Genomic DNA, 11,559 nt, shown 5'->3' with positions numbered 1-11,559 from the left:
AAACTGAATGTCAATTCACCCTACCTCCCCCTCATCCCCACTTGCCTCACCCTCATCCCACCAAACAGGCACATGAATGTCAGTGTACATGACATGGGCTCAGTGGATGGCAGACAAGAAGCATGACTCTCCCCCTGCAGACTCAGAGAAGTATTACAAGGATGTATCAACCAAGCCCCAAACCTGACTTCTCAGAATGTAAGCTAGACTCTGCAGACAATTATTCAGATCCACATTAGATTATTCCAGTAACGCATGGAGTTTTCTCTCTCCTCTTTTGCCCCACTGAGTCCATGGCCAATACGTCCTCCCACTACTCTTCCACATAAACAATGACAGCAGGAGGAGGTAAGCACCTGAGCAGACTATAGGGGCACAGGTTTCTGGCTAACTATTAACCAGTGGAGGCAGGTCCCACTCACACACAGTTAAAGACATGACAGGAATCCACAAAGATCCCACTGCCTTTGCTGAGAAGACAGCTAATGAGGCAAAAAGGAACTGTATGATGGGAGCTTCCAGAAGAGTCAGTGTCAACCCTGTAAAAAGTCAATGAGCCAGAAATAGCTGAGGCCTTTCAGCACAGTCACCCTGAGTTGCTTCTGAGCTATAGGCACAGGGAGCTGGGTCTCAGGTCCAGCAGGGTCATTTACTAAAAGTTCATGGGATTTGAATCTTTAAATATAATTAATTAAACTGGTAACATTCAAAGGATTATTAAAGGAGTAAGATGTCAGTCCCTGAGCAAACCTCCCAACAGTAATCAAGAAAAGGATTGACTATGAGAGAGATGTCTTAAAAATAACCTGCTGTTTGTTGGCTTTATAACTTTTCTCTGGTTCTAATTCTTTACGGCTGGTATGTGAACATTGATCTCTGACTCTTCACTCATTCAGATCTCTCCTGGCTGCAATCCCCCTGATATTGCTGTACCCAGGGAACTTTTCTGTTAGGGCCCGCCTCTCCCAGGACAGACTGTAGAGTCTGAGGGTTCAAAGACAACTGAGAAATCACCTAGTCCAACTGCCCACTAGACCAAGAATTGCCTATGTATCCCCAACAGGAGTCATCTGGCCACCTCCTGGGCCCCTCTGGTGTAAGCAGATAAAATGCTGCTACTTAATCTATGGAAATTCCCACAGCATCATGGATGCCTTTTGAAACTGCTCCCCCAGTTAATGGCCATTTGGAGGGCCCATTGTCACTGGATTACTGAATAATTGCCCACGGAGTCACTTCTGAATCAGGATCCCCTCCATGCAGGATTAGATAATGGAGCAATTCTCCTCAGGAAGGTGCCTTGAGGTGATTGCATTGTGGGAGCTCCATGCCACAGTATTGTCTAGGAACTTGGATCTTTTTAGGTGGCTGAGCCTCAAGGTGGGGAGAAATTCATCTCTGGGCCTACAGAAGAGAAACATGATAAAAGAAACTACATGAGATGTTAGTCAAGGGAAAAGAAAATGTTTCCTACCCATTAAAGTAAAAATCAAGCACTGAATCTGACTCCAGATGTAGTGAAGTATAAGAAAAGCCAAAAGTGCTAGGCAGATTGCTAACTCCTGTGAGGAAACAAGAAGAAAACTTCACTGATATTATCACAAATAATTTTCCCAACATCATTCAGAAGGACTTTTCATTTTGGTTCACAGCCCTATTTTGTGCTCCTCACAGGGTCTGTTCAGAAAACAGCTCCTCCTCACTCAACTTCCACTAAAGATGTAAGAATTCCCACAAACTTTCTAAGAATAATCAAAGTCCACTCCATTTTTTAAACCTGAAATCCACTTCAAAAGTTTTCCTCAAACCAAACATTTATTTTTGTCATTTTCATCTGTGAAAATAAATATATGGCACAAAAGCCTGTTTGTTACTTTTAATTTTCCAAAAGTCATTTGGTTTTTTACCTCATGAAATGAAGGTTCACTTGAGCAGATACAGTCAAGATAGTAGCTAATTTTCTAATTTTTGAAAAAATATTGTCTGTTGTTGGTAATCACCTGATGACCCAGGAGCATGAACGAGAGAGTATTTGTTTGACAGCCCCCCTTGTCTGGGTGACACTCCCATCCACACAGCATTTAAGAATGCTCAAGAGTATTGAGTAACCACGAACATTCTTCCTCACGAAGAAATTGTAGATTTCTTCTGGGGAATCTTTGAGCCATGCAAACATCTAACCAGTGTTAGGAAGAAGGCACTGATGTCAATCTTTCATTATAAGAAAAAGGAAAAAAAAATAAGTGTCCCTTTTTATAAAATTCAATGGAAGAAAACCTGTGCTTTTCTGCTCCCAGGAGCACATGCTTAGGGAAAGCACTAGTTTAATCAAGCCAAGACTATCTTTGTCTAGCTGTAGCCAGCACACTCCCAGAATCCATGAATCACGGGTTATTTTCCAGAGCAGACTTAGAACTCAATTCAAACATACTCTGTGAGGGTTGCTGGGAAGGGCACAAAAGCAGGTCATTAGTTTTTGGAAGCCCAAGGAGGACATAGAGTCAGCTGAGCAAGGGCAAGTGGTCTTGCAACGGGAACAGGGACACCAGCCAGTCACTGCAGGAAAGCAGCTTTCAACTGCATGCCTAAGGGCCAGGCTCTCTGGACCCCCTCCCCTGGGAAGCCAGGTGTGAGGTCACCACTCATGCACAGAGTGAGGTCAAATTGATTTTTATTTTTTGTTTCATGTAAGGTTTAAAAAACAGGTCAACATGAGGCTTAAACAATATGCCAGGGTTGGGGCTGAGCTGTTCCTGAGACTTTCCCAAGGCCATGGTTTCTGTCTGCCCCTTAGGAAGCCCTGGTTACTAGCAGGACCCAGGGTGGCACAGGGGAGCATTCAGACACAAGAGCATCAACACTAACCTGAGAAGTAGCTGCAGGTGAACTAGTTTCCTTACCACTCACTGCTGCTCTCTCACTGGCTGCGGCTTCTGCCACTTCTGCCTTCTGCACACTCGAATCCTCAGAACCAGGAGGCCCTATGTGCCCCAGACCTTCGCTCACTGGGGTGGAAGGTGGGTTGGTGGTAGCTTTCCGGGTTTGGCCTTTATACCAACTAGGGTAAAGCAAGGGATCCGCAGTGTCCGTTGCTGCAGGGACTGGAGTTTCAGACTCTGTGGTCTGCAGAGAGCCAGTGGATACAACCTCCCCCTTAATCAGGACAGATACATTCAAAAGTAAAACAAGAAAAAGAAGAAGAGGGGAAAAAAGGCAGTCGATTTTAGTTCCCTTCAGGTTTGACAATTGTGAGCTCTGTGTGCAGTGCCTGCTTCAGTGCATGCTTTAGTTCATCCCACCCTTGGCAAGCGCTAAGGGCAGAAATGCTAACAGTACCCTCTTCATAGCCTCTGAAGTTCCCCTCTTCTTTTCTGGGCTTGTCTTTCACAAGACGGTAGCCTGACCAGGAGCCCTAAAATGAAGGTTACTTACAAAACATTTGATATGGGAGAAAGGTCAAACTATTGACCAATTTAATTTTTAATATATGTGGGCCCCTGAAACCTCTTTTCTAAAACCAGCCATTGAGCTTCTTCCCATTTAGTTATCACCCTTCTTTCAGTTTCAGTGCAATTGGTATACTCAGATTTTCAAGATTTTAGGAACTATAAATAACAGTATTTTAGCCTGGTTGTCTGTGGAGGCAGAGCATAGATGATATACTTCCATCCCCCAGGTCTCGCTCTAAGGTTTTGTTTATGTAGGTAATTTCAATCCACTGTGAAAGCAGGTGCAAAAACAGGGCTCATTTGTGATGAGTCTGCATTGTCCACAAACTCAGCAGGTTGGGAACTGTCTGCTGAAGGTGTCATGCAGTCAGCACAAAGGCTTGAAAACTGGCCAATGACATCTTAGAAATTTAAGGTCAGCCAATCAGGTACAACATTTGGGATGAGCTAATTGGCTTAGAACATTTTTAAACAATTCCGTCAACACATAATCTTATCAAATGACATACATAGAAAACGAGGCTTCATTTGCATACTGAACAAAAGTTGTATTTCAGGGTAAGGAAGAGGGACGTAAACTACCATAGCTTCTCTATTCTATATTATCCATAAAAAATATCAGAGTTTCAAAAGTACAATCGTTGTTATTTTTCACCCTAAGTTACATAGTCTCACCCTATACCTTATATCTATATTCAGAGCAGACCTAATCTTCATGAAATTGGCTCTCTATGAATATGTAACATATACACAATTTCCAGACAAAGATTGCCTCAAATTTGAGGGTGTTATTAATGGAAAACCATGTCAAATTAGTTATAACAACTGATCTGTTGAATAAGCTACAGGGGCTTTTCTCCCAGACATTGTGACTGTCCTGAAATCTTTTGTCTTCCACATACAAATGTCTGTCATAAAGTTATCTTTTCCTCAAGGCAGAATAAATTGTTTAGGCTGTTGGTCAAGGAAGCACACGGGCATGTCCTGTAGGAAAGAACTCATGAACGGTTACCTGTGTTACTGGGGCATCTGCAGTAGGTGGCAGGGCTGGAGGTGGCTCTGGAGAGGAAACAGGAAGTGTTGCTGGGGCAGCCTGGACCTCTGAGGCCAGCTGGGAGGGCTCCAAGGCTTTCTCCAGACTTTCATCTTCTTCTGATGGCTCTGTTCCAACATGTTCTACCTCTTCGATTTTTACTTCTTCTTCTTCTTCTTGTCCTTCTTCCTCTCTGTCTCCTCCTCCTTCCTCTTCTACTTCTCCCTCTCCTTCTTCTTCTTCCTCTTCATCTTCTGGTAAGGTAATGTATTTTTAAATCATTACAATGACCACTACAGCCATGAAAACAATTAATGGCCAGGGCTAGGGAAATCGTCTCTAACAGAACTTGACTATCGCCCAAGTATGCCATCATGCTGGAGTTTTTTGCTTCTAGTTAAATGTGGACAGGACACATGTGAAGGGGGCCAAACCATCACCATCCTCCTTTCTCCCCTCCCCAGTATGATGTCTAGTCCTCACCACCACCATGCACCATTCCCCTGACCCCCATTGTTACCACACACTGTCACATCTACAAGCTCCTGAAAGGTTAGGATTGTCACTTATTTATCTCCAACAAGTCAAATGAAAATGCAACTCTCTTCTTTATCTAGTTTTATTTTAATTGCTTACTTCCTTTGTTCAGTGAATGCTGACTTTTGCCACAATTAATGTCATCTTTTCCTAACCTGTCACTCTTAATATTCCCTCAGACAATAAGGAGAGACGATATTAATTTTTTAAAAGATCCATCCGGAAAATTTGCTTCTAAAGTTATATCTGTGGACACTAATACAGCTTCCTGGCATTAACAGTAGTCTAGCTGAGGTGCCTCATCACCTAGATGGGCTAGGATGGGTGAAGACCATCAAAGACTTGGTCAGCTCCAAGGTTATTTTCCTCTTTTCAGTGATTTCATTAGGATAAAATTCAGGAGTGGGATTTCTGGGCCAAATGGTAGGGATGCATTTATAACTCATAGAGTACATCTGGTCACATGGTCCAAGTTTTATTACCAGGTTGTGACTTATTCTTGACTTGCTACTATTCATGCTCGTGAAAGTTTAAGTGGATGAACTACACTATCTATCCAGATGTCTTCTATGTTTTATTTTTATCTCATCTCTAACCTTGCACCTGATGACATCTTACATAATTGTGGCTAACACCTTGTGGAGGGTTGAAATTGAGATTTCATCATCACCATCAACTATTAAGTGTTTGACTACCCAGAGTCAAATGCTCAATAATGGCATTATAATGGGCACTGTGATATGCAAAGCTAAATTAACACTGTCAACAAACTATATGATTTTGTAATGAAGTGGAGCTTCACATTAGATAATAATCCTTGTAAAATTGTCACCATCCATTCTGAAAGTGACTCTGAATCCACCTTTTCTTCCACTGAACTCTCTGCAGCTTTCACACACTTGCAATTTTGGCCAAATGGTCACAAGAATAACAAACCTCTGTAAAAATCAATTTCGCGTATTATTTTCTCTTCTCTATTGAGGTTGACTGTGAAGTGGTTCATGTTCTCATAACCATGCTCTATTTTCTCCATCTGAAATGCCTTCGATGCTTCAGAAATTCTGCAACAAAGACAAGTTGCTACTTTCTGTCACTGTTAACAGTTTTGATAGCCTTGGATAAAAATGAAGAGTATTGCATTTTTTCATAAAATGAAAATTACTTACTTTTGTAACAGGGTTTTGGCATTCTGTGAAAGCAAACAAAAGACAAGCCTACTTAAATTATTTTCATCAAGCATGATGTTGAGACTTAATTCTTTCCTTTGCTGACTCTGAAAATCTCATAGTTTAAATTTTAAATGCCATAAATAACTGCTCCTTTATACCAGAACCATCTTATATTTAAGCAATGTCATGGTCCCTTAAATATATGCTCATGAAATTGTTTAAGCAGATGGAGAATAAGCACATGATGAACTTATATTTTAGTTGGTAAATAGATCAGGATGAGATGTACATAACAAAAATGTGATGCCAACCACTTCTCCAACACCCATCTGCTTGGTTAGTTTCCTCTGATGCCAAAAGGAGACTTACCTGCAGAAACACTGCCATTTCTGGCTCATCCATGAACTGGATTCCTGACTCGACCAACTTTGATACATTCTCCAAATGATCAGAATACTTTTTGATCAGAGCACGGACATGTTCCAGTTTTTCCCCTTGAGTTCGGGTAATGACTTGGGTCATCTCATTCTTCCTCTCCTCCAGGATGCCATACAGGTAATCAAACTTCTCACAAAGTTCCTGTTTCTGTTTTTTGCAGCATTCCTATTAGTTGGGTTAGCTAATGTTAGAAAGTGTTTGAAAGAATGTCTATTTGGAAAAATCACCTGGACATTTTGGAAGATAAGAAACTATTTATGTAGGATACTTTTCCCTTAAGCTATCACTTACAGATACCTACTGTGTTGATACTTTGAAAATCCCACTTTTATCCAATTATGTGGCCAATCCAAAAGTAATCAAATTGGCTAAATGGATCAATTATTTTTCCATTTTCTGTTCTTTATAAATGGATAATTTTATAGAAATTAAGACAGGTTTTATTTTAAATTATATATTGGTTATATAGCTTATAGATTTATATTTTGCTTTGGAGTGTGTGTGTGTGTGTGTGTGTATAAGGAAAAAACTATGGTACTTCCTAGTTTGTACCCTCAGTCTTTCTCTGTCCTGTCTATACTGCTACTGTTGTAGTTCAGTCATCCCATGTAGATTCTGAAGCTTCCAATGGCCTCAGCATCTGGGAAGTCCCCTTCAAGCGCTTCTGTCAAATTCATTTTCCTGGGATACAGTGCTTTTTCTCTATTATGACTCCCCATTGCCTAAAGAATAACACTTTAACTTTACAACTGGCTTTCAAATCTTTTTATTACCTGATTCCAGCTTTCCTTCACCATATGTTACTCTTCTCCATCACATACCATGCCTGTGTCCAGCAAAAATTAATCACTCACTTTCTTTTCTCATATTCTGCCTCTGTTTAGAATGTTCTGCCCCAATTCACAGTTGCAAACGCTAAACTATCTTGAAGACTTGTTGAAATGCCACTTCTTCCTTGAGCTTTCCTTGATCTCTATGTTTGAATGTCATTTTTTAATCTTCTGAAATTCCATAATACTTATCATTTGTGGCATATACTTGCATTCAGGTGCTTTATTTATCTAATACTGTCATAAGAGAGTGAAATATTGAATCTAGTCTTGAATTCCTGGAGGGAAAGGCTGTATGGGAAGCCAGACTTGTCCATTTTCACCGTGTGACTAAAGCATCTCCAGTACCAACCAGCTCACTTTATACTCTGAGTCCGTGTTTAAATCCAGTTAGGCCTTTTGGTGTTTCAAACTCCAGTAAGCTTGATGTGCATCTGTGTGTACCTGTCTCCTTGGACCTGACCATGTGGGTCCAGGACCTTTATGGCTGAGAGCAGGTTTTGACCCATGATGATCCAACCCAGCTCTCCTGCCTGGTGGGTGCTTCCTAGACCCAGCCAATTGATCTCTGACATATCCGACCTTTGTACGATCCTTATTACCTGTTCTTTTATTTAGTAAACATTATTCTCTTTGATATCACATATTTATTTCTTTACATGAGTTTCTTAAAAATCTAAATAATAATCTCCTTGGGGATAGAATCCGGGTCTTCCTAGGACACATACCACCTTGGACAGATGTTCAATAAATATCTGCTGAATAAATTTTTTTTTAAATCACGTTACATTTTTCCCCAATTTCTCTACTATTCTCAGACTAAGGGGGGAAAAGGAATGACTTAAAGGAAATTGTTAATTATGAAGATGCTCCACAAATGTGCAAGCAATACATCCTTCACTCCGCTGCCTCCACTGGATAATATAGTTAGTTCTCATAATAGTATCATGTCCAGACATGAAAATTGCTGGACTTACCAAATTCCCATCCGTTTCCAGCCCTTTAGCTTAAGATTTAGACTATTATGCAGCCTAGGAACTGAAGCCTGTTAGTAGCTTCCCAATCAAGCTTCCTTTCTCTATCTTACCTCCTGTTCTAAGCTTACAAGCAACTATGTGCCCACTGCATTCCTGAAATACGCCTTTGATGTTCAGATGCTATACTGCTTACTGTGACTAAATGATGGTTTCTAGCTTATTTTTCTAAAGTGAATTGTGCACATAAAACATTCAGAATAATGAGTATTATATTAGTATGTGAAACTAACAGAATGTCTTTGTTTCATAACAGTTTTCTCCTATATGATTTAATATGTGTGAGAAGTTTGTGAAAGCCAAATTCTTTTCAGTGAAGCTAAAGTGAAGTCATGTGTCATGGACGAGGGTGGTGATATTAGCTCAGGAAGTGGTGCCCAAATTTGGCCAAAAAAGATGAACAGGATTACAGGAGGGGATGAAAATGTGTAGAGTCTTGGTAGCTGTCAAAGTAATAGAACAAGGGCCCACACAGCATGTCCAGACATGAAAATTGCTGGACTTACCAAATTCCCATCCGTTTCCAGCCCTTTAGCTTAAGATGTAGACTATTATGCAGCCTAGGAACTGAAGCCTGTTAGTAGCTTCCCAATCAAGCTTCCTTTCTCTGTCTTACCTCCTGTTCTAAGCTTACAAGCAACTATGTGCCCATTGCGTTCCTGAAATACGCCTTTGATGTTCAGATGCTATACTGCTTACCGTGACTGTGTGATGGTTTCTAGCTTATTTTTCTAAAGTGAATTGTGCACTTAAAAAATTCAGAATAATGAGTATTATATTAGTATGTGATAGTAGAAGAATGTATTTATTTCATAAAAGTTTTCTCTTATATGATTTAAAATGTGTGAGAAATTTGTGAAAGCCGAATTTTTTTCAGTGAGGCTAATGTGAAGTCAAGTGTCATGCTAGTGTATTTGCTCAGGTCAAAGATTAGATCACTTAGTTGGCCCATATAATTTTTACTTAGTGGCTTAAGTGGAATACCATGTGTTATTTTATTTCTATTCTGGTTTTTAATGATTTGTACTTTATTGATTTTTTATAAAATTGCTATCATTTTAATAGCAACTACCATTTGCTTATACTTTACAGTTTAGGAAATGCTACTCCATGGCTAGACTTTAAGCAGCTCACTTTTTCCCCAGGCACTTATTGCTGTCTAAATGATCTTGTTATTCATGTGTTTATTATCTATCTCTTCTACTAGAATAACATCTTCCTAAAAAGCAGGCGCCTCTTCTGTTTAGTTCACCAATATTTTCCCAGCATTACCTGTGGAGACAATGCCCACATGAATGAAATCTAGGAATGGTCAATCCTCATTCAAAAGTTTCTATTTTGTTCTGTCCCAAAGAAATGGCTATTTAACTGGATATCCCAAGCCTCTTCTTAATTCAGTGCTCAAAAGAAAAAAATCCAGAAATAGCTATGCAACCCTAAGGAAAACATTTTACCTCATGACAATTTTTTTTCTTAATCTGTACATTAAAGGATGGGATTAAATAGTTGCTCAGATCCCTTCTTTCTCTACAGTTCCAATATTTTACAGTTTATGAAATGCCTCTTTATCTCTAAAATGCCTCTTTTGATTCCTGGCAAGTTTCAAAGTGGTCATTTACAGCACTAAGATATAAATTGCATGCTCTAGCCCTGCAATGTCAGCTTGGCAATGTGCCATGGTCACGATAGGAAAAAAACCTGAGACAGTTGTGACCACTGCTCTTACCATGTAAGGAGCGTGGCTTTGTGACCAAAATAGAGCTGAAGATAAGCTTTTAGCCCCACCACTTGTCATTGAGCAACTGGCTCTGCCAAGCCTCCCAGTATTCCTATGTCTACCACGTTCCTCCATCGAGATACACTTGTTTGGAGCTGCAGCTCTGGGTCTGTAAGTGCCCACTCAGCTTCACTTGAAATACAGAACTTCAAAATTCCCTTCAATAAGCAAAAATAAAGGTGTGAAAAGTAGACAGTAGATTAATAATGCCAGAGAAAGAACTCTATTAAGGTAGGAAGATTCTCTCAAGGAAATCAAACCCAACTCCTCACTTATAAAGGCCCATAAAAGCACTTGGAAGAAGTCCCAAGAGTGCAGACCAGGGTGAGAGCCCAGGTCTCTGATAAGCTGCGCTAGAAAAGAGACTGACACAGTAGAAAGACATTGTCTCTCCAGGCACATGGCTGGAGTTCAGCCCCTCTCTATCCATCCGGCCTCTGTGCTGTGTTCAGTGGAACAACTCTACTCAATGGCCTTGGGACTCAAGACTCCCAAACTCATGCTTTTTTTCCTACCATATTGTATCACCCCCACTTCATGTTAAAAAAATAATGTTATAATTTATGAAAATTCTAATGCTTACTCTTGGAGTTCTTGGCATTAGGGGTTTTGTGGATTAGTTCTGATCATTTAAAAGCTCCTTGAGTAAACTCCCTGAAGGCTGAGGGCCAGGTGAGCCCATCCTGACTCAAGCCCCATGGTTCAGTAAAAACCATAAGACCAAGGCAAGCTGAGCAGCTGTTCAATTCAGTCCCATGTGCTCTGGGTAGTCAGTATGTTTCCCGGAAGAGGTTCAGTCTCCCTTGCTTACCAATATTTCAAGTTACCATAAAGCTTCCTAGATAAAGATAGAACTTCCATTCATTCTCAAATATTCCCTCTGCAGGGACTTGCTTCACCCTCCTATCATAATCAACCAAGAGCCTGACATGCTCATTCTGACTCCTTTCAAAAGTTGCTCCAGATGCTCCAGTGGTTTAAATGACCATGAACATCATTAGAATAAAATGACTCTGAGGATGATACAAGGTGACACTTATGGAGCCCCTGGCCTGTGCCTCTTACACCAATTTAGTCATCATGACAACACTGTGAAGAAGGTATTATTATCCCCAGTGTATTGTTACAGAAATTAAGGGACAGAGAGTTGAAGTAACTACATGCCCAGGGTCCTATAATTAAGTGACAGTGCTCTGATATGCACCCCTATGTTCATTGCAGCATTATCTATAATAGCCAAGTTTTGGAAGCAGCCCAAAAGCCCATCAGTAGATGAGTGGATAAAAAAAAGC

At 40.4% G+C, this 11,559-nt stretch overlaps 1 protein-coding gene across 2 annotated transcripts in view; it reads right to left on the bottom strand.

Moving 5' to 3' along the window:
- Positions 1–274: 274 nt before the first annotated feature.
- Positions 275–11,559, bottom strand: part of TRIM55 (tripartite motif containing 55) — a 29,793-nt gene continuing 18,508 nt past the window's right edge. Inside the window, exons 6-11 of one of the 2 annotated variants that reach the window (XM_014541013.1) lie at positions 6,558–6,791; positions 6,186–6,208; positions 5,956–6,080; positions 4,462–4,736; positions 2,866–3,153; positions 275–1,404 (exon numbers count right to left, since the gene is read on the bottom strand). In XM_014541013.1, coding sequence (XP_014396499.1) covers positions 1,393–1,404; positions 2,866–3,153; positions 4,462–4,736; positions 5,956–6,080; positions 6,186–6,208; positions 6,558–6,791 — 957 coding nt within the window. In that variant the 3' untranslated portion in view covers positions 275–1,392. The other variant, XM_005867926.2, reaches the window with a different exon arrangement.

This window comes from Myotis brandtii, unplaced genomic scaffold (genome assembly GCF_000412655.1).
Source record: "Myotis brandtii unplaced genomic scaffold, ASM41265v1 scaffold254, whole genome shotgun sequence".
In the NCBI taxonomy this organism is placed as follows: Eukaryota; Metazoa; Chordata; class Mammalia; order Chiroptera; family Vespertilionidae; genus Myotis; species Myotis brandtii.
Note: the sequence above shows the minus strand (reverse complement) of the source record. Positions and strands in the feature narration are given on the sequence as shown.